Raw genomic sequence first — 24,296 nt, forward strand, 5'->3', positions numbered from 1 at the left:
ACTCTTCGCTGGGTAAAGAACTGGTTGGGTGGCCGAGCCCAGAGAGTAGTGATAAATGGTGTTAAGTCCAGTTGGCGGCCGGTCACGAGCGGTGTTCCCCAGGGCTCTGTTTTAGGGCCAGTCTTGTTCAATATCTTTATCAATGATCTGGATGAGGGGATCGAGTGCACCCTCAGTAAGTTTGCAGACGACACCAAATTGGGTGGGAGTGTCGATCTGCTCGAGGGTAGGATGGCCCTGCAGAGGGACCTGGACAGACTGGATCGATGGGCCGTGGCCAACTGTATGAGGTTCAACAAGGCCAAGTGCCGGGTCCTGCACTTCGGTCACAACAACCCCATGCAACGCTACAGGCTTGGGGAGGAGTGGCTGGAAAGCTGCCTGGCAGAAAAGGACCTGGGGGTGTTAGTAGATAGCCGGCTGAACATGAGCCAGCAGTGTGCCCAGGTGGCCAAGAAGGCCAACAGCATCCTGGCTTGTATCAGGAATGCTGTGGCCAGCAGGAGCAGGGAGGTGATTGTCCCCCTGTACTCGGCGCTGGTGAGGCCGCACCTGGAATACTGTGTCCAGTTTTGGGCCCCTCACTACAAGAAAGACATTGAGGTGCTGGAGCGTGTTCAGAGAAGGGCAACAAAGCTGGTGAAGGGTCTGGAGAACAAGTCTTATGAGGAGCGGCTGAGGGAACTGGGGTTGTTTAGCCTGGAGAAGAGGAGGCTGAGGGGAGACCTTATCGCTCTCTACAACTGCCTGAAAGGAGGTTGTAGTGAGGTGGGTGTTGGTCTCTTCTCCCAAGTAGCTAGCGATAGGACAAGAGGAAATGGGCTTAAGCTGCGCCAGGGGAGGTTTAGACTGGAAATTAGGAAAAATTTCTTTACGGAAAGGGTGGTCAGGCATTGGAAGAGGCTGCCCAGAGAGGTGGTGGAGTCACCATCCCTGGAGGCGTTTAAAAAACGGGTAGATGTGGCACTTCGGGATATGGTTTAGTCTGGTCTACCCTTGATTAGTCTAGAGTGGGCTTGGTAGTGTAGGTTAATGGTTGGACTGGATGATCTTAAAGGTCTTTTCCAACCTAGATGATTCTATGATTCTATGATTCTATGATTCTATTGCTCAGTATCAGATCACAGCCTGCATGAAAAAAGGCAAGAGGAAGGCCAACAGAGGACACTAGAGACTCCAGAGGACATAGCTCAAGTCCAGGGTCCTGTGCATGCAAATGGATCAGACATAGCATAAAATGGACAACAGAGGTGCCTAAAATTGACCCACCACTACAACAAAAACTTCTAGGAAGGTTATTATACATTAGTGGGCCTTTTTCACCTGGGTACTTTCTTTCTTAGAAGGTAAATGGGAAATAGAAAGCTTTAGCAAATTGTTTCCAATGAGATCAGGGTGGCAGAGTGGCTTGTTCAGGACATACTGCAAAGCTCATGAAGCCCTTGCACTAGTCCTGTGAGGAAGATGGATCTCAACCCCCTAAAAAAACATTCATGTCCCTCCATCCTACACAAACTCTCTGGACAACACTTCAGCAAGACACGCATGTTCCAATACATTTCCAAGAAGAGCAAGGTTTAAAATTAATACAACTCCAATAGCTTCAGTGGGGCTGCTCCAGTTTGCTACCATCAAGGATTTAATGTATTTCACTCTCTACAGAGAGTGAAAGAACTGCTCAGCCAGAGATATTTTCATCTTTCAATGAAAAAAAAAAAAAGTGAAAACTCAGTTCTGCTCATACGTGCGTGTGGATGCTCATTCTCACTTCACTGAGAGTTGTGCATGCAAATGTGAGGGTAAACTCTGACCTTTATTCTATTTTGATGCATTTACCTCCTTTTATCTATATCCCTTGTGAAAACTGTGGCTCTTCAGTGAGCTAAATTCTTTGTTTCTTTTCTCTGATTATTGAGATGACTGACTGGTGGGAATATTTCTTTTGCTTTCTTCTGTGCTTCCTCCTAAGGTCAGGCACAGGATATGAGAATGCCCAACAAGGCTCATTCACATTGGCAACCTCTAGAGCTGAAACCATCACGTGAGGACTGGTAGTATGCAAAGATGTTTATTTCCTACTGGGAAAGGAGGTGGCAGAGAAAGAAACAAGCTGTTTCTTCACAAGAATGATTTCTCTTGTTCTACAGGGAAGAAAACATCCTCAGAAGCATTCTCCTCTTGAAGCTCCCCATTCATCTAAGGTGACTGTTTTTTCTAGCACAGGCTACTATATAAATTGAATTACTATGAAATACCACAAGGCTGGATTTCTTTTGTACTTCAGTCAATACATGGGATTATTTAATAAAACGAATCTTTCTACTGTTCTTTTTAATTTCTCACCAAGAAATAGATGAAAAGTTTACCTCTGACAAACAGGTATGCACTGTATTCGCTCACTCCACCTTTTGTAACCATGCGCAGGGTGTATAAACCTTCATCATCTTTGTTCAGATGGGTAAAGGACAGACATGCCTGGCCTTCTCCAAAATACAGCTTTGTCCACTTGGAGTCCTTTATCAGCACATCTGGAAAAGAACACCCATCAGACATGTTACTATGCTGGCTGGAACAACCTACGTCCTAGTGCAGCTCTGTGCTAATCAACTAACCTTTATGCCAGCTTTATTCAGAGTGATGGTGCGTTGATGCTATGAAAACTCTAGAGAGAGTAAGCTGCATGTCTCTAAACTTATTTCATCAGTGAATTTTAGAGAATATGAGGTCTCAGACTATCCTATGCAGTGCCAACAACAGAATTTCCATCAGTACAATTTTTAATACATTGACAGAGAAAAATATTATCCACATTTAGAAACAATGGTATGAAAACCTACCATACCCTGTAATGAATGCAGGGTGGAACTTTGTTTCATTTTTAATAAGTTTTGCTACCTGTTCAGGTCAATCATCAGATTACTCAATTTCTTTCTCCAAGTTTAAAGACCAGATTTCAGTTTAATCTGAAGACTGATATAAATATACACTAAATTTAAATCTTCAAGGCATGCCTGTTGAGCAGTGAATAAAATTAAATTTAAATCTCTCACAGGTGAGAGGTGGTGACCCATGATTAATGCAAATTAATCTGATTGCCTAGTGAAATCAGAGCAAGAGAATGAGCAGGATATTTTATGCTAGCTAAGGGACTTTCTCATATCACCCTTTTTAATAATTGATTGGATTATTTTTATTTTTTAACTCCCTAAGACCTATTTCATACTAATTTATTGTAATCAATGCAGCAGAACTGTATTTAAAGGAGCTGAATATCTATAAATGTTTACTATTCTATTGCTTAAATACACTTTGGAGCAGACACTCAAACAATTGTAAAGGAATCAGTTTTCCCACCTACCAGCTGAATTGCATAAGAAGGCATTAAAAATGACACACATTCAGGTAATAAAGCATCTGGAAGATACACAGTACTAAAACTTACAGCAGTAAATTGCATAATCACCTAAGCATACAGCTGTTTTCTGAGAAGCATACAAAGTAAGTTCAGTCACATTCCTTCCCATGAGATCCTTACTCATGAGATCCTTACCTAGAAAATCTGCATCTCCCCTTTCTGTCATGCATGTCACAATGGTACTGAGACTTTGTGTAGAGAGACATGAAGTACTTTAAATGAAATCAGAAAATGCCTTCACCTAGAAACTTTAACCACTGCATGAGTTCTGTGGAAAATTCTGAAGAAAAAACAAAGTTGAGTGACCAGCACCTCTGAAAAGCAGGTCACTTATTTAGACTCTAAGCTTGAGTGGAATGGTAGACACTATAGTTTGAATATATAGAAACTGTAGGCAAGCCTGTATTGTCTATTAGGGCCAGAATCATCCATTTCCACCCTTTATGTGTACCTGAGACCAGAAACTTCAGAGGCAGTCATGTTTGGTAAGAGCATAAAAACTTCTTCACACAAGGACAAAGACCCACTAGATGTCCTAAGAAAGCAGGAGCTCTCTGTTTTAATGCAGTCTGGATGGATGACTCACAATAATGTTACGATTACAGTGTCTACTACTGCATTCAAATTCCCAGTCTATTCATGTGTTGTGCTCTGTCACTTCTCCCACAATTTACCAAAGAACGAACCTGCAGGAGACTAACCCTTGGAAGCAGTGTGACCCGATCCTCACATGCTGTTTTCAGCACATGAGATAATTTTCCTAAAATGTTACTCTGCTGAAAATTCATATAAAGAGTGGGGAATGAGTATATACTGAAGCTTCTTTTCATCACGTATTTTAGTCTGCTGAAGTTTTAGCTAAATTCTGCACTCCATGATTTTTACCTCTGAATTCAATTATTTTATTCTAGATTACAGTATAAATGGCTGCAGAATGCTGGTGCATGTAGCTTTATAATGTTTATATTACGTTAGAGACCGATAACAGAAAGCTCCTGTTACCAGCTGAACTCACATCCAGATGAGATAAACATTCCTGAAGTACTATTTTGATTTACTTCTTTCAGTATCTTAAATTGTTCTAAGTGGGCCACGAATTAGAGACATCATATTCATGTTTGTCAAATCCCAAACCACTTTAGAGGATTTGGTTCAGTTGACTTATATGCCCCTAGGAGTCTAGTAGACATCCTCAATAAGGTTCACTTGCTTGAAGCTTATTAATGCTGGATAAACACATGTTCCTCTTGTGTATAATTATTAGAAGTAAATCATACATATCCATCTCAGGGCTTTAGTTGTTACTATTTGATTAACACAAACTGAAAAATTTTAGGAAAAATATAGTTTGTCTTAATGCAAGAGTAGAATTAAGTATTACGTCTCAAAAAAACCCAGAACATCTAAAGCATGATGTTAAACAAATTATTAACCTTCTCATTGTTTATATTTATGCATTGCCTCCCACTCAACACAGAGCACTGTAGCTCATAGCAAAGGTTCATAGTGCATGAATTCCTGCTATGTTTAGGAACATGTTCTGTACACCTCTTGGAAATATTGTGATCCATGTATGTGCAATGAAGGAAAACTCTAAGCTTGTTTATATCATCTTATCTCCTGTAACATAAGTAGAACAATGGGATGAATGCCTCTCTGACTCACTAGCAAAAACCAAACTTTGGCTTCAAAAAGACCAAGTTTTCATCTCAGGTTTTCACAGGGAATGTAAACTTAAGTCAAATAAGGGGGGAAACAAAGAGCATAATATTGTTACATATCAAGAGGGAATTATCTTGGAATCATGAAGGGTTAAACTGAAAGGCCCATAAGCTTTTGTTCACCTATCCATAGTGCAAGGACAATTCATGTTGGATGAAGAATGGAACAATATGGGGCATCCCTTGAAAATTAGCAGTTCATCATAGCTGAAGTTCCAAACTCAAAATTTCAGAGGTTTAGCACCTTGAAGAACTGGGCCCAGTAGGAGACAAAGCAAAGGTACCATTGAAACTGATGGCTCACCTCAGAGTGAGGTGAGCAATTACTTATAGTGATTACAAATCCTTGTACACTTCAGCGTATAGAATCTGCGTTCAAGGATGAGCCTTAGATTTTAGGTTATTCACCAAACAAAAAAGCCATTTTTACTATTTCATATTTTTTGTTTTAGTAACATCTAACATTTCCATCACAATGAAGTATGCACAGTGACAAATAGGAATTAAACAGTAAGTAGCGGTCTGTTCCCTGAAGGATCAGATGCAAATCTTTTTAAAACTAAGATGTACATGAAACAAAAGGCAAAACTAGCAGCAATAAAAGCATCCTTTTTCTGATTTTCCTAATCCTGAATTTTCTTGACTGCCTTATTGATCTTACTGTCACTCCTTAGTTTATGCACCACATTTTGTCAGCTATGGAAATTTCTGCCAGCTTGCCTGGGATCAGTGCAAACATCAGTCTTGGGAGTCCACCATTCTCAAATGTGGTCCCTCTGGGAAAAGGTCTCACCATTCACAAATAACTAAGGCTTTCCTTAAATCCTCAGGCAGAATATTTACTTCAGAATCCTGCACAGATATTGTGGTTGGTGAAAAGTGGTGAGCTAAATATCTACAATAGTCTGATATCCATTAAACTTTAAGTAGTTAGTTTTATATTTCAAGACCATTTTTTGGTGTGGTGAACAAACACTACTCATGCAGGGTTTGTGTACCAGCCACCAGAGTACATTATATGCCTCAATGACCTTTTTTTCAGTACTTCCAGGTAAGACCACTTCACTTGGCATAGCATAGTTTTTCACTGAAAAAAGACAGGAAAGCAACCTACCAACATGGCCCTTAAAGGCATGTGTTTCAGGCCTGGCTCGTGTATTTCTGAACTATACATTATATTGATTTTAATATAAAATTCACAATACATACTGGAGCAAAATGGAAGTGGAGGCCCATGCCCACACCTTGGTGTTTCAAACTTTAATTTACTGCTTTGTGACTACCCTTCAGCTCAGTGGTCACAGCATTCAGTTATAAATCATGGCCAAATCTAGGTTGTGAGTTTGGATCTCCACCTAGTCAGTAAATGTTCTAACTATTGTGTTATTAGATAATATGAGATTACCTCCTGTTGCTGTATACGTGTGCTCAAGAAAAGGTTGACCAAGTCACTTAATGGAAAGACAGTGCAGGTCTATAAAATCGAACTAAAGATATTTGTTTTCTCTGTTCCAAATTTGATTCTGAGAATCTCATGTTCTAATCCTGATCTGTGTCCTTGGTGTTTCCTCCAGCATTCTCCAGGTAGCTTCTATTCAATGTACTAACTTACCATCTCTATACCACTCAGCACGAGGTCGTAGTCTTTTCAGGTCTGGGGTGATCAACATAGAACACTTCAGGGTCAGTGTTTCACCTTCAGTTCCAAAGGTGACTCCAAACTTCTCCAGAAACTGGACATCAATGTGGGTGAAACAAACATCATACGACAGAGGCACTATGCATGAGAAAATGAAAACATTCTTGAGTATAAGTAAATTGTACTTGGCACAAACAGATTATTGTCTGATCTGAACAGGAGATGGAGCTCTCTATAATACTGTATGCTGATCTAGAAATGCAATTGGGAAAGCAAAAACATCTGGACAGCTCCTATTGTAACTGCATGCTTAGAAAGCAAAGCCAGAAGAAGCAAGTTGTATCAAATTTTCTCATCTGTAAAACATTACTCTTATAATAAGAGTACATAAACTATCTAAGCAAAAAGAAAAAAATGCTTACAGTGGAAGGGCATTATCCCAGCTGGGTGAGGCTCTTCATCCCCTCTGAACCCTATAAACAAATATACAATAAACACTCAATGACATGAGCGTGATATTTATTTCTTGTTTTAATCATGAAGTAGGACTTACTTCGCACAATCACAGCACAATTAGTTGATGCCTGCCCATGGACATTTGTTGCAACTGCTGAATAGGTAGCAGAATCATCAAAATCAGCTCTGAAAAGGGGAAGGAGGAAAACAGATGACGCTTTACGCAAATACAAATTCCTTTAATGATTGATATTACAAACCAAGCTACATCAACCCCGAGGAAGGTCTATAAAGCTCTTTGGCAGTGTCACACAGTGCAAGATGTTGATGAAAGATGATCAGGAGCTGGTACTGTTTTTTACTGCGGTTTTATCACAGCTTAATGTGCAGGCTGTGTTAACTTGAGCAAACTGGAAATGACCTTTAGAGAATGATCAAAAGAAGATAGCTGGAGGATGCCAGTCTGGCTATTCCCTTTCTGTATGTAACCTTCTTCCTTAATCCATCTTGCCCTTCTGCCACATATTTTAAGAAAGAGACATGGAAGAACATGTACATGTGATGCTTGCAGAGATTCCTCCTTCTATGGCTATTCCCAGCAGGCAGATATACTGGCATTTTTTGCCTCTCTCATATCTCTTAGGCAGTCCAGAGGAAATGATAAAAAAACAGGGACAATGACCAAAATTGTTTATGGCCATAAATGCTTCAGCTTGATATATTTTTTAATGAGAAAAGATATTTATTATGCAAGGACAATGTAGTGAAAAATAAAGCAAAAAATAGTTACTTCATGTAAAACAAGACCCAGTGATGGATTGTCTCGCTTACTACATCATTCCTTGAAGAAGAAGTTACATTAGCATATATATGGCCAGATGTTAAGGTACAGGTACAAACTTTGATGTCCCAGTTCTTTTCTTATTTAAAATAGGGTCAGTCAGGAGAAGAACTATTGACATAAAATTGAAGTAAAGGAAAGGAAACTAAACTATGTGCGCATATATATTTTTGGTGCAATTACTCAAATTTACAGATTAAGTAAATTTATTTGCTATATTTCTAATAAATATAAATATAACTGACTACAGACTAGAAAAAGTTAAAAATATTTTGGTAATGCAGATTTGGGTAGAAGGAGATTTCCTCCATTTTGCTGAAAGAACTTAGTTCAGATGAAGGAAGAGTTCTGAAAAAGGCAGAATATTTCACTTTTACACTTCAGAATGAATATTTTAATTTAAAAAATTATTTCAGCATTTACTTCTGCTTTGTTTTCAGAAACATACTAAAGACTCTAATATGAAATAAAACATTTTGGGTTTGAATGAATAAAACTGGGTTTGGTCCAATTCAGTATTTTTTCTTGAACTTTTCCATTAGCCAGGTATTTTACAATATGTCTGTCAAACAAAATTGTTGATTTTTTTATTTCTTGGAGTTTCTATTAGGTTGAGCCATCAGCTAATCAGAGTGCTGTCTGAAACACACACAATTAAATCCTGCTTCTGTGTTGTTCATTTAGTAGTGCATTTAATGGAGGCCACTCTGAAATTTCCAGTGATGACATTCCATGTTCTACATGCATGCATTTAGTTTCTTCTCAGAAGAACAAATCTCTATCTTCTTGGCAACTGCCAGATGAAAGGGATGAAATTCTGGTTGCACTTGCCTTCTAAGAGGTCATATATCCCAGGTGTGAGAGAAGAAAGAATATGTAAAAGTGTTTGATGTAAATTGCATAAAAAGATGCCAGTTTGGGGGTATGTAGCACCTGTGACGGGCACATCAGACACTTATTTTTCAGCCCTTGCATATATTCTGGACAGTGTCATATCACAAAGGTGATACTATCTGCACAGTGATGTCTAAAACACAACCTGATGAAAGCTCTATTAAATTGAGACTTACCTCTCTAAACATACAGGACTAACAGCTCCTCCTGGAGGCTAATCTTTAGCCACACATTTCACAAAATAAAGCCGTAAAATACAAAGTTTATCATACCATTAATTATCAAAGGCGTAAGTCATAAGATTAGGCCACTTAACCAAAAAGCCTGCAGTTGGGTATGAAGCCCTTGAGCACCCTACTGCAGTATGGCTAGGCAAAGTAAGTCTGAAAAACAGTTTAAAAGAATTGAAATGCTAAGCTCGATATTATTCAACATTTTTCTGTTGTTGCTTTCAGGAAGGCTTTAAAAAATGCCAATACCTGTTCACAGATCTATATAAAGCTTAACTGATTCTGGACTTGCTTGAAGGCTGTCAGACTTGATGACATTTCTTTGCACCAAATTCTTAAAAACAAGAATGATTTTTTTTACTATCCCAGTTTCACACTATTTAACATTTAGGTGATAAAATGCCAAAAGCAAGGCAAAACTGCAGTAAAACTGCAGACTTCTTTCCTAAGACATGTTTTAATGTCCCTATACTGAAATGTATATAATTCATACATTTCTCACAGCCCAGTACAGGGTCTTGCTGTAATGAAACAGGCTAACAACAAATGAGGCATCTCAAAAATTTCTTACAAGAAGGGGCATTGCAGAACTGACTGTACTGGAACTGTAAGGTGTTTCCATCACTCTGCACTACATCCCTACTTTAAGGAGATATATGGAGTATACAGTAAACAGTATATAGTACATATTATATTTAATAGCATATATTATGTATTAGTAAATTAAAGAGTGTTAGGTAACATCCCCAGAAACTGGATCTTGATCACTCTAGTGCTGGTGTGTTAGAAAAGCCCTTGGCATGCCTTGGTGTGTGTCAGGTCTCCAAAAGTATTCCCGGACACAGGTCAGGAGATAGCAAGGGTCCATTCCCAGAAAACAGTCTGGGTGTAGCTGCCCTGTCCTAAAGGACAAGAGAATTAGTCCATCCCATGCCAGGAGGCCACTGTGGCAGAGGATATGTTTAATTTGCTATGGCAAGCAGATTTCAGAAGTGCAGTTCCTAAGCACCAGTGGCAGGTATATGCCAGACCCTCCAGGAGGCTGGTGCATACTTACATCTGACAGGGTATGTGCTGGGGGAGCCATGCTGCGGTTGCTGATGAGGTGCTGATTCAACGGTGGGCTGGACATGATTTAGGCAGCTTACAGCACCCATATCATAACTGAGTGATGAACGCTACCCCACCATTGCTGTATTAGGCTGTTCCCTCGCATAAGCAAAGCATTACTTCAGGCTGCTTTGCTTCTGTCAAATCCAGCTTAACTGCTCTTTAACATCTTCTTGTTGTTACAGAGTGTTGACAACAAGGATAAAATAACAGTATATCTTAACTGAGGTTAACTCTGATTAACTATCACTTTAAAATAGTCATCATCTGTTTTCAGTGTTGGCATCATTTTCCATCAAAACAGATAAAACAGTCAATAGGAATTCATGTCTCTAAGAATTACACAGGATTCAGGATCTAAAGAGTGATTTACCATTAACCACAAGGTGGCATGAAAATAATCCAGAAATTACAGAAACGTGTGTCCTGAACAAAAGCAAGGCCCCAGTCTGTGCTTGACCACTCAAAGCATCAGAAATTTAGGGGTGTAAGTACTGCAAAGTTGTCTCCCTAAAATGAAGAAGCAGAATAGCAGATACCCGACTGACTTTCCAAATGGATATATATCTGTGTTCATCTCGATCCCCTCCCCATAGCCTTGCTCTCTCTTAAGGAATAGCAAAATAGATCTCTTGATGAGATTTTCCCATTTGTCAGTCTCCAAAGTAGACAAAACAGAATATGATCCTAAAAGTCTCTAGAACAGACAGAAGATTCACAAAAGGGTTGTTTCTTCAGCCCCAAAAGTTCAATGTCTGAAAGCAACTCTTTGACAGAAGTTAGTGGTGGAGTGAGAATTAATTTTCTCAGGGACAACAAAAGAAAGAAGTTACTGACCAAATGACTGACCATGTTCTTACAACATGCTTTGGGTTTATGAAGAGAAACAAGGTACTTACAGTTATTATGAACATACAGGTAACAATTCCCCAGTCCAGGCACTTTCTGCTATTTAAGAGGTCCTAACAACTCTACCCATTTTCTGGAAGTCACTGCTTTGAAGGCATCTTACAATTTCTTGCTACAACATCTCACCTGTCTCTCCAGGAGATAAATCAAAGCAACTTAGATAGCCTAGTACTCATTGGACTGCCTTCAAATCTGGTATCGGAAGTGTACGGGGTTAGTGGGAAAGAGCTACACAGCCCATTTGTTTAATATACACTTTGAAGAAAGTTGGGCAGGATGGCAAGTCACATAAGGTGTTGACTCTCCTTTTGTGCCAGGTAATACTCAGACTGAGGATTGTCCTGGAGACTATCTACTTCCCTGTATGCTAAAACCCCTGGATTTCCTAAGTGGCACAGTAAAGTGCATTGAGTCAAGACCAGTTAAAAATGATATTTGAAGTACCCAGGAGGCAAGGTGTGGTCTCTCCAACAGTTATTCTTGCATTGTGATGGAGAACGTGTTTTCCAACCTTTACAAAGGTCAGATAAAATATGCATAGAGTACATTTAGATAGCATGAAGTGTGAGTGCAGAGCTGATCTGTCCCAAGGTATTAATAATTTTTGTGAAAATTAAATTGCCCTGAATCCACATGAGGTTCTGAAGCGCTAATGTTTGTGCGGGGAATATTCCCCAGGCAGATACATCTGTTTAAAATGCATATATTCATCCATCTGCCTAGTGTAGATTTAAACACAGGAGTTAAGAGTGAAATAACATTTTTGCCTGAATTGGAACACAATTCAGTGCATGTCAAGAACAGGAAGCAGAATGTAGTAAATTAGACAGAGTTAAAATTGCCTCCTTTGAATTCAAATGACAAAATTTTCAGTGTTATGGCTATATGACATCAAAATGTGGAAATATACCATCTCATGTACTGAATCTCCAGTCAGACTGAACCTGACTGATTTTTTTTGTTTGGTTGGGTTTTGGTTTTACTGAGGAGGGGACCTCTGTTACGAGGTGGCCACTTCCTCAAGCTCCCAACTATTGCAGCTTACGGGGGACCGTGACTGACAGGTCAGAAGATCACAGACCATTTCATTTGAGGGTGGTTGTTTGCCTTTCAGCACGGAAAGAAGAGCAGAAGTACACCGTGCTGCCTATGGTACCGCATACCTGTGAAACCCTGGGAGCTGCAGTTTATCACCTGATCCACCCTATACAGCTCAAAGGCGCTGCCAGAGGACTGCCTTTGCCGCAATGCCTCTACTCTGCACTGCTTCCACCTCCAGCGAAAGGGCAGGCCTCACTCTCTACCTCTCCAGATTAAATCATCTCAAGCCTTTTGTGCCTAATCAAAATAAATAGTGCTGTACTGACTGCACAGTGTCATTTGTTAAATGAGAATAGTTAGGAGAGAAGGTTCATTCAATTTTTAAGCTTTTTTTGTTGTTGCTAAAGCAATGCTGGCGGTGCTGAGGAGCTGAGTGCCTGATCAGGGCTAGCTCTGCCTCCTGGCAGCAGGTATTACACTGCACTCTGCTGGCTCTGCAACACATTTTTGCTGATGCAACCACAAACCTTTTCTGCTGCAATTACAAGCACTTCTTAAGCGATGACTTAATGAAACAGGAGAGGGCCCTGATAAAAGACAAAATACTGCCAAACTTTAAGCCCTGTATAGGTGAGACTGTGCAGCCACATCACACTGACAGAGTTCTGGAAAATCAAAGTTTCTTCCCTGCTCCTTCTGCCATCCAGCCCACATCAGCTCACCTGCCTGCTCACTGAGGGGTGAGGGTCAGGAATGCCCCCCAGCCAGGAGCACACTGCTGTCCCCTCTATTCCTCAGCCAACATATCAGGAAATGTAATGTAGCCATTCACAGTTGCATAAAGCTAAGTGATTCATTTAAGGACGCATCACAGTAAACAAATAAAAAACCCAAAACCTGTTGCTAAACAAATAGTAGCAATTAAGAAATTCAAAATGTTATGATTTTTAATTATTAAGATATATACTAAAGCAGAAAATATTTTGCAGCTATGCTATAAAGCAACAGGGCATCCTCATCTTGACTACCTCTAATATAGAAATCTTTTCTTGTATTATGTGCCTATCCATAGTTAAATTAGGTGGGATAAAGAAATACATTTTAAACAAACCCTCACATTCTCAGACATGTATCAATCACTTCAACTACTGCTAGCTTTCCCTCAGAGGAGTCCCACAGTCTCCTCTGAATCACCTGTCAGAAGTGAGATGAAAGATGAGATGAACCACTACCCCAGTGCAGGCTGGCAATATCTCTTCTCCTATAATTACAAGATGTGCAAAAAATACTCCAAACCCATTTTCGTTATTGCTCAAGGGAGACCTTGAGCTCAAGCTCCCAACTGAAGAAGCCTAAAAGGAGCAAGAAAGCAGCACTATATGATAATGATAGCATTGAATGCATGCAGAAAATGTGGTAAATTGAGCACAAAGCATCATAAAAATATAAGACAGAAAAATGAAAATGATCTGGTTACTGTATAGGCTTATGGGCCCTGGAAGAAAGCAAACGGGGGGGATGAAATTGTGTCCAGTTACTACTTTAAGATGACAAGGTGACGTTCTTGTTCTGGTGCCTCAAGAATTTTTCCACTGCGATCAAGGCATACTCATAGGAATAAATATCACACTTGCATCAGAAGGAAAAGTTCACTCCCCGAGCTTCACTGAAGAGCTAGAATGAAGCCAAGACATTCCAAGGCCATTCTGAGTGGCTGCGGATCAAATGACATGCCGCTCAGCACTTTGGTATGAACAGCTGAGAAGAGCACAGAAGTGGATAGGTAGAAAATCCCAATGGTTCTACTTCCCAGAAAAAAAAATAATACTCCAAATATATATGCACAAGGATATGTATGGAAGATCCAGAGTTAACTGATACATGGTTGTATAAAAACACTAATGATATATAAATTTTAACCACTACCTCTATGTCCATTGTTTTCAATACAAGAAACAGCTAATATTAGTAATGCACTATCAAAACATTCTTTCATTTCCTGCATGTTGATTTTCTGTCTTTTGGGACAGAAAATATGGCTGATGGTCAAGTTTTGAAATAAAATAGATTAGAAATAAAGAAATAAATTTAAGGTTAGAAATTTTAATTTAATAAACTGTATAAATCTATGGTAAAAAAGTCATAACTCTGCATCTACAATCCCCCAGTATTCTTTTAAGAGGAGAAGGGAAACCTGTAGGAGAGCAGCCAGGCATCTTTAGGTAGCAAAAAGACCGTACTGCCAGACAAAATGAAAGAGAAATGGAGCAACAGCCTCTGAAGGTGGCAGCTTGGTTGAACGCAAGGGAGTCTGCATGGATACGTACAGCTCTGGGACTAGTAAACAGTGGGTGGTGATGGGTGGGTGTGGGAACCTCAGTGGGTGCCAATAAATGACTCTGTGGTATGTCCAAATAAAAATGGCTGGGTCCGAACACTTGCAAAGCTGATTGTGTATGGTGTCTACACAACAGATAATTGGCACAGGAAAGAGAAAAAAAGTCACCAAGGGGATGTAAGCCATTAGTACCCTTCAGCCTGATGCTTACAGATGCTCAGAAAGCAGCATCAACACTGATTCTCATTTCTTCAAAAAGCCATTTACTCCCAAAATGTCATAAAAAGGAACCTATATACTGCATATCCAGCACCTGGACTCACCAAGCAGCTGCCCATGGACACTAGCCAAGGGAAATAAACACAGTCACCATCACTCACCAGCAGGAAGTCACCAAAGTTTCATCTCCTGACTGTCACTCACACACATCCAGACAAAGGAGAGCATTTTCCATTTTCCCTGCTGCAAGGGATTGCAGGAAGACAACCTGTTTTTACCTTTTAACCTCCTACTCTCATCTCCAGAAGTAATGTTGGTGGGAAGAATCAGCTGTGTTGAGACACCTCATGGATACAGAGAGCATTCAGCAAGTTACCCATAGTCTGGGGGTAGAAGACTGTGAGCATATTAGAAGTACTCATAAGTACTGCTACTCCTTGCAAAGCATCCCTTAAAGATCAACAGCATAGTGGTTCTTGCTGACTGCTTCTGTACAGGGATACGTTTCTCCCATCCTGAGCTATGGAAAGGTGGAAAGTTGGGCTGGACTTTGTTGCAGGAAGACAAAGGCAAGTGGTCCTTCCCGAAAGCAGAAGGAGTGATGCACTTGTTTTCTGTACTAATGCCACAAGGCTGTGCTCAGGGCTGCTTCCACCGCTGATGGATGGAGACAGGGCAGAAGACAAAATGTTTGGCTAGTCAAGCATTAGCCACAAATATTCCAGCTGTTTCAGCACAGCTGATGCTCATGTTCCAGAGAAATTAAAAAAGGGAGGTTTTGTGTCTCTGCTCTAGATATTAATTTTCTTTTTAAATACCACAGTCATGTCCTCATTTTTCTTTGGGGTTTTATATATTGAAAAAAAAGCTTGCAGCAAGTCACTTGTGACATGAAATATTTCAATTGTTTAGGACAGCACGGGATTAGTTTTGGGAAGCTGTTCTACCCAGGCATTTTCTATACCACAAGGTTAACATCATTTGAAAAATAAAATTAATAAAATTAATAAAATTAAAACATTTAAAAAAAAAAATTACACTTCCTTACTTTTTGGAGAACAAAAAACAGAACCTAACATATAGCAAAAAAAATACTGATGGCTGGGTATCCTTGCCTTGACCAGCTCAATTTTTGCTCACCTTATAGACCTTCATCATGGCAACAACATAAAATACACAGACAATTTTCCACTTTGAATGCTGAGAAGAGATAATTCTAATAAAAAAGGAACTACCATTCTTTCAGCTACTTACCTCTTTTTTTCTATTGTCTGGTAGATTGCTGGAGTTAAATAGCAGAAATATCTAATTTTTCATTTCATTTTCATGATCTAATATCTAGCTACTTACTGAACCTTCTCTAGCCTAAATGTGAGTACCAACAGAGAAGTGTGCTGAATTTAACAACTCTTGCAGCCTTTGTATGAATTTTTAATTGCATTTGATATAAAATACTCTGTGTAGAGCATAAAAAACTGTTGCATTCCCCAGAATAATCTACCTGTTTATATGCAACACATGTACTCCATATTTGCTTTCAATTCTGTACTTTGCTGGATGACTTGCAGGGGTAATCAATTCCTCGTTTTTGTACCTGACAATCAAGAAAAAATTAACTCATTAATATCAGCTACTATTCACTGCATTAATTTAGTAGATTTTTACATCCAAATACCATTTACTATCATCTGAGCTCTCTCTATAAATCTTCTCTACCTGTACAGAGTATTTTGCAGTATGTAAGGCTAGATACACATTGGGCCGTGAAGGCAAAGGGGGACCATCATTGCATTAAGAAAGTGGAAAGAGAACATGTGCACCCAAACCAGAAGAGCAGGCAGTGAAGTAGAGAGAAGTTGGCGTGTGACTTGAACTTTCTGGTCCACTAGCCCTGACACAAGGTGGTAAGCAAACTTTGTCTCGGAGCACAGTAAAGCACTTTGGCACAAACAAGGGAAGCAGGAACAGGATTGTGCCTCAGGTTAGATCTTCACAGTCCAGCCTGGGGCTCTCATATACAGGACAGCACTTGTCTAGAGAGGAGGGCAGCTTCAGGGGTGTTACACTACTGGCCACCTCAACAGAGACTGACACAAAGTGAACATGGATACAGCCCATGACAACAATGGCGCTGTGCAAGTTTACCCAGACTTAGCAAGTAGCCTGGGAGCTCTGTGTATTTTGTCATGTGCTACTTCATCATCAGGGAACTCAATAGCCAGAAATACTGGAATGGCTTCCACAGTCTGCCTTCTGAAATACTCGAGTTTGCTTCTCACACTGCACAGGGCCATTCAGCAAGCTGTCCTACCACTCCTTCCACTGCAGTATCAACTGCTACTATCCAGGACATCTATGAGGATTATAAAGGGGGTTTAACATAGCCATTATGCATGTGACACTTATCTGTTATGTCATATCTTCCAAATGAAAAAAGCTTAACAACATTTTTAGAGGGCTAGGAAAGGCCAGTCTCTTACCATTGTACAACAGGAGTGGGAAATCCTTGTACAGTGAAGCAAAGGCTCACAGACATCTTTTCCCAGACAGTGTGAGACCTCAGGCGCACTAGAATTTCAGGAGCTCGACTTATACTTTCCTCAAAAGCATGTCTTTCCAGAGCCATGTTTTCTTCTACCTATTAAACACAGGAAAAGAAAAGAAGCATCTAGCACCAGACTCAAATGAGGTAGAAGATCTAATCTTAAATCCATAAAATTAGAAGATACTAAGTCACTGTTGGTATTTGAAACGCAGGCCTAAATTTCAGTATATATTATAATTCTGCTTAGGTAGGAACAAAAATGTTCAGCACTGTACCATCCTTTGTATAGTAAGTCTATCCAGATGTTCTCTAGCACGGTGTCTGGCTGTGTGAATCTCTTTTTCCAAAGCAGACAACTCACTGGCAAAACGGATCCTTTTCTCGTCACTTGCATGAGATTTTTGTTCATGAGTCCTGTAGGACAAGAAAAAATATCAGGTAAGTGTAACCAACATGAAGCTTTAAGGTTGTCACTCGTACACATTAGGCAACTGAGGGCTCTGAAACCATATCAGCAAGATGTAAAATCTAGTTTAGGAAGTTTTCTTAGAGTCTATCTACCTATCCTAATGAGCATGTGAAATTAATATGAATTTTCCTTCATTTTCTTTCCCCTGTATATGTGGTGTCATAGCTTCAGGTCTTGAAAGCTGACGTGGTCACGTTGACGTGACACCCCACAGTCTTAGTCCTCTGGTAATCAAGATCAAGAACCTTCCTGGCTTCCCTCTGGCCTCTAATTTTCCTTCCCATGGACACAAGAAGGCAGAAGAGTGAAGGCATGTTCTGTGCCTGTTCACACCCTGATAAGAGTTGGGCCTTGCTTGTGGTATACCCTTGTCTCTAGCACCTGGGAAGCTCTGCTAGCTCCATGGGCTGTATCAGCTGACCTCACCTGAAAGATACAGACCGAGGAGTTCACGAGGATTTGATGAAACGCTGCATGCAAAAAAGCTAAGCTGCCCTTGGACAAGAGTGAGCAGGAAGTTATTATAGAAACTACCAGGAAAAGACAACTTTTTGAGAAATTTGTGGGTTGGTCCTTGAAAATCTATCTCCACAGATTTTTCAGAATTTCTAAACAAAATCACCTCATAAATGTTTTTAGGAGCAGCTAGCCCAAGCTCCTGCATTCATGCTGATTCAGTAAGCAGCCTATGCTACTCTTTGCCTTGCCAACAGGACAAAAGAAAAGAGCTGAATATCAGAAATTTCTAACATGGCTGTCATTATAGAATATGGCAAGACTCTTAAAGCATAACCCAACATGCCGTGAAGCAAATGAGAATGCATGCATGAAATTCAGTGAACAGTAGATCAAGACGTTATTTGTCTGGTATTTTAAAAATATATCTTTGCACCGTTTCAATGTACTTTAAATACCAGCCTTGTTCTGCCATGCATTTTTTTATAGTGATGAAATTTAAGACAGTTTTTTTAAAAAATAGATTATACAAATTAGTTTGATTTTGCTAGCACATTCTGTTTCTAGGATATATATTTCAAAACAATCAAAGAACCAGAACCATACGGATGTACATGATTGTCACAATACATTTTCTACAAACAAGGCAGAATCCATTCTTGTAACGTAAATTCTCTATGTCTTTGGTGCAGTCATTGTGGAGCATGGCAGGGCAGAAACAGTCAAATTCACTAACAGGAATATTGCAGTCAGCACATTTACTATAGGACTTCATATCGAGGCCGTAACTGTGACGTGACTGTAAGCTCTCTTGATATTAAGGAAATAACAGAAATAACTCAAAATATTTAAATTGATCCAAACCAGAATTTCAGGAATAGTAAAGTAGATCTGCTCAAAACCAAGTTTTGGATCCCAGGCAGATTCTAAATTATTTTTGTTTTAAAGCTGTTTTCAAGGGTCAGAGTAGGGATTAAGGGAAGAACTCTGGGTTGAAATATGAGATTGAAAGTGACACTCAGTCATTTAGTATTCCAGCCAAAAGAGATTAGTGAAAAACAGTGACTGAGAAGCCTCCAATCTTGTCAACTCTCAGAAGAGCCCTGGCAAAAGAGATATACTAAATGGGACCAGAGCCACAACACAGGTCAGATGGGACCAACAGAGCTTTACCTTTTCCTGGATTCTTGTATTGCTTCATGAGCCAAGGTGCGTGCCCTCCTGGCACAGAGTCTACATGTCGTTTTTCCCAAGCCAGGTGATTCATAATAAGCAGCCTGTCTGGAAGCAGCCCTTCAAATATAAAAGACATTGTTATAACCCAGCAATTCTGCTGAAACATGAACTCACAAAAGTCAAAGAAATTACTTTAAATGAGCTGAATACCATGACTGAGCACTGTTCAGTGAGAAACCTACTTTGCATTCCTCACTAACTGCACTAGGGTGCTGATTCTCACTTGTCCTTCAAGGGCTTAACGCCCATCATCTGTCATTGGGGATCATTAGGCATTTCATTTCATTCAGTTCTATTAAATTTATACTTCTCGCAGTCTCTAATCATTCAAGTGCTATGATAGCACTTCAGTGAACCACGAGGGTACCTGCCTGTCCAATACAGAAACCACACAGAATCCCTATAACTTTGCCTGTTTCTAAATATTCCTGCCTTTCTGTACTTCACATAACTTTCTGCATAAACTCTCCTCTTTCAAAAGCGAAGCTGGACAAGCTAGACGGCTAAGCTAGGCTACCTAGGCATCTTAATTACTGAGGAGGAAGAACAGTGATTCTTAAGCAACAAAGATTCAAAGCTCCAGGCTTTGAGATACAAAGAACATGTATATTGTGGCTAAAACTCTGAATTTCACATAAGAGGAGTTAAACCTTTATTTCATTTTAGAAAAAGGAAATTGAGTGACAAGAACTATAATTAGGAATAGCGAGCTTCAGGAGAATGGGCTATCCTCATGTCATATGGAAGAATGGGTAAAAGGCTGTTTCTATGATATATGACGTATTTCATGGCAATTTCTCTTAAGTCAGAGTTTCAGCTGGAGCCTAAAAGGAAGGATTTCCAACTTGGAGGTAGTAAATAGGACAGATCCTGAGCTAAAAGGTCTGTGGAGGTGAGTTGTAACATAGCTAGAAAGTCTATCTGTGCTGGTGAGAGACTACAAACAAGGAGCATCCCAAAGGAAGGAAGTGGAAACCTACCATTCTGAATAAATCACAGTTTTGAGGGTGGGGGGTGGAGGGGGAAGCTAAATATCTTGATTCTAAGACCTGATTACCCAAAATAGAAACCTTTCTATGCTGTGTAAGTAAAATACATGGCACTTACTTTCTTGCTGCATATTCCTCAAGTACATATCTTGTCTGAATGTTGCGGTAGGACTGATCAAAGTGCTTGTGTCTCCTCTGGTAAAATGGCACCACTACTGATGACATACTTCAGTTTGTTAGAATCAGTAATTCCTGCAGACAGTGAAATCACATTTAGCCATATATTTCAGACACTTAGGGCTGGTATTTTTACATACATACACATATGTGTATACATGTATAAATGTCTACAATTCCATCAATTTATGACAAATAGAGCCATCGGTGATATACATGGGCACCTCAGGATGTATTTTATCAGCCACACAGTGAGCCATGGAATCACAGATGATAGAGATAGAAGAGAATTTGTCAGATCATTTTCCCCTTCTTTGCCGATGTCATTTAATACCTCCATAGAAATTTCCTGGGATGGAAATTTGACAGCTTTTTGGGCATTTTTAGGTGTTTCAGCTCTCTGCTCTTCAAACCTTTTACTTTGTCCCTTGTTGCAATTTATGCTCAGTTTCTTGTCCAATTCACCATGACAACAACAAATAGACCGTATTCACCCACTTTTGCAGGAGCCTGCTGAAGATTTTGTTCACATCTCCTTTCAGCTCTCTTATTTAAACTAAACAAAGCTGGCTCATCCAATCTTTTCTCATGGATTATTTTTTCTAGACCTCTAATCATTGTGGTTGCCCTCCTGTGTTTTTTCTCCAAAGAATAGCATAGTTTGATCAGTATTTGGATAGGAAGTTCTCAGGAACATTCAGGGAGCTCCCAGAAGCAGCATGGGTGGGAAGAACATGCTTACCACTGAGTTGGAGTTAAGCAAATTCCCAACTATGGCAATAAAATAACCCAGAGGTGCCCACATCCCTTTAGGTTCATTAGAAATACGACGACAACTTCTTGCCAAAGTAGGGAATGTTACCAGCCATGTCCTGAGCAGGCGTCAGCTTGTGTAACTACCGTCTGCTGAATAAGTCCCATTTACAGTCTTGGTTGGATGCGGGGCTTTTTACTCCTGAGCCACTTGGCCTAAATGGCGGTGAGGGATTCCAGGGGGCAACTGAACAGCCAGCACAATCCCCAAGACATGGGTGCAAGTCATAGAATCATAGAATCATTTAGGTTGGAAAAGACCTTTAAGATCATCCAGTCCAACCATTAACCTACACTACCAAGTCCACACTAAACCAATCAAGGGTAGACTAGACTAAACCATGTCAGCGACAAAGGAAGCAATTTCCCAACACAAAGTCTATAAAGCAGCATGGGCCAAATCATGGTGTTTTCAGTGGGGCAAATTCCTGCAGTTACATCTAATTTCCTCTTGAAAAGTAAGGGGAACATCCCCATTGTTATACTCCCATGCGGCGTGCAGCCTGTCAGCTGCACTCCAGAAGCTGGGGCACAGGCAGAGGCATGGCCTGGGACCCACCTCGGGGCTACCCATGGGAAGTTAAGCAACACTAGCTCATCCAGGAGCCATGTTAAGAGGGTGTCAGGGTCCTGGGGGCAGCAATGGACCTGACTGGCCCTGCCCAGCTTCCTCCAGGGCTCCCACCACTCTGCCCACAGCCCGGGACCCATTTCAGCCCCCAGGGCCATCAGCCCTGCCCCAGCAATGCTGCAGCCCAGCCCTGCCTGGCCATGGGCCTCACCAGGAAGAACCTGCCTGTGATGGAAATCCTCAGACCCACACCAAAAGTCTGCATTTGTCACAAAAAGTCCCGTAAGTAGGCAATCTCATGATGCATATAAAATGAAAGCTCAAAGGGATTTGAATAGAAATTTTATAAACTCATTTAGATATAATATGAGCTCCTCTTACTTAATGTCAAAGGCACTGGTACTGACCAGTTTTAGGCTTTGTTCCGTTTCCTATCGAATACCTGGAGATATGTGCTTTCAGGACAAAAACGAACAATACTCACATTAAAATTCAATTAATAACTGTTTCAGGAAAAAAGTGGTTTCTGGTAAAATTAGATCTAGTTCAAAATTGAAGTCACTACTTCATTGTCAACTTTCAAATTCCATGCAATTTTTTTTGTTTCATTAATCTCTTTATTGTGTGACAAGTACATGCAATCAACGTACTTTAATAAAATATTGCTGAAAATAGGTTTCTAAATGTTTATTTTTTATTCTGAAAGCAATGATGTTTTATGTCACATAATGGAATTTTTAATAGTATCTCATGTTTTGAAAAATCGTTTTGCAAAAACCTCATTTGAGAATGGGAAGCAATGATAAAATTGTTGAAAAATTACAGATATTATCCAGAATTTTGCATGTTAAAGTGTTACTTGTTTACGTTTTTCTAATTGTATCACTAGCCAGATTGTATATGCAGAACTAATCATATTCTACATTTCATTGCAGCAATTTATTCTTGAAAAATGAGAGCTAGATTTCTTATACAACATGTCATATTTTTAGAAAGAAGAATGTAAGATGATTCAATGAAAGACTGCAACTCTTAGTTTAGCAAGTCACTTTATTTTATGTGTTTGCTTGGCAATTTTGCCTGAACTGTATAAAATTAAACCTGAATTAATTAAATCCCCCCCTCCATGTTTTATAGGCTAAGAATTTGAACCTTTAAACATGGTTAAATACCTGTAAATACCATATTTTTAGCATATAGTATTTACCAACAAAAGGAAATGCTATTTATTGATTAAGTAGTGTAATAAATTCCAGCTGTGTCTGATTGTTAGTTTCAGGTACTCAAAATCTGAGGCAGATGGCCCCAAGTCATAAAGTTCACACATCAGCTAGTTTTACTTTTCCAAGAAAAAAGTCTCTGCAGGAGAAGACAGTAGGTATATTTAATAGCAGATATGTCTTATTAAAAAAAAGTCATGAGATCTAAAGAGATGAGTTTTTGCAATTTATCACCTGCTAGCTGCATCTTCTGCATAACCTACAGTTACCTTTTCAGTCCTTTTTCAAGAGATACGAGAATGACAAATCACACGTTCAGGAATGAGAGCTTTAGGCAAAATACCAGACACTGCAAGACAAAAATAAAACAAGTTTACAACATTACTATGGGACATTAAAGAATAATATTACCATGTTTCTAGAGAAACGAAAAAGTTAACGTGACCCAAGTTAGTACAGCACAGTGCAGCACCTTGAAGAGATGCTAGCTTAGTTAGGTGCCCTCATGCAATGCTGAGCTGACATGGACATATCAACTCATCATATGACACATTGTCTTAGTTACATGCACACAGTTACACAGACCCATGAGCAGCCTTGGCTTCTCCTAGTTTTGGTGTCTGCACATGACATTATGCTATACCTGCAGACATCAAATACTGGTTTTCTTCCTGCTAACTGTGTGACTATTGTGTATATGACATTTGACTTCCCCCTTAGTTTGTACGTTAACTGGACAGTTAATGGTGTAATGTTCCCTCTTTTCTATTTTTAATTAGCCCTTTCACTTAAATGAAGGTGCAAAGGGCAAACCCATAGATTAAGCTGACTCAGCTCTTAAGTGCTACTTATGTTCACATGTGGCCCAGTTAAATAATTCTGTGAATTTATCAACAAGCAATTTATGTTTATGTGTTGCTATGTATATAATTCCCACTGAGCTATGATGTATAAGAGTTGCATAGTAATGCCCATGTGTCTGGATGGGTCACAGTCTGGGTCATTTT

General features: G+C 39.7%; 1 protein-coding gene across 1 annotated transcript in view; it reads right to left on the reverse strand.

Annotated features, from left to right (window-relative positions):
* Positions 1 to 20,733, reverse strand: part of MYOM2 (myomesin 2) — a 74,840-nt gene extending 54,107 nt beyond the window's left edge. Inside the window, exons 1-9 of the mRNA XM_075707735.1 lie at positions 20,627 to 20,733; positions 19,457 to 19,576; positions 17,634 to 17,772; positions 17,294 to 17,451; positions 16,315 to 16,407; positions 7,329 to 7,417; positions 7,198 to 7,248; positions 6,749 to 6,913; positions 2,367 to 2,528 (exon numbers count right to left, since the gene is read on the reverse strand). Coding sequence (XP_075563850.1) covers positions 2,367 to 2,528; positions 6,749 to 6,913; positions 7,198 to 7,248; positions 7,329 to 7,417; positions 16,315 to 16,407; positions 17,294 to 17,451; positions 17,634 to 17,772; positions 19,457 to 19,576; positions 20,627 to 20,733 — 1,084 coding nt within the window. The remainder of the gene's footprint in view (positions 1 to 2,366; positions 2,529 to 6,748; positions 6,914 to 7,197; positions 7,249 to 7,328; positions 7,418 to 16,314; positions 16,408 to 17,293; positions 17,452 to 17,633; positions 17,773 to 19,456; positions 19,577 to 20,626) is intronic.
* Between the last annotated feature and the right edge of the window lie 3,563 nt (positions 20,734 to 24,296).

The sequence above is a fragment of the Pelecanus crispus genome, chromosome 3 (assembly GCF_030463565.1).
Source record: "Pelecanus crispus isolate bPelCri1 chromosome 3, bPelCri1.pri, whole genome shotgun sequence".
NCBI lineage: Eukaryota > Metazoa > Chordata > Aves > Pelecaniformes > Pelecanidae > Pelecanus > Pelecanus crispus.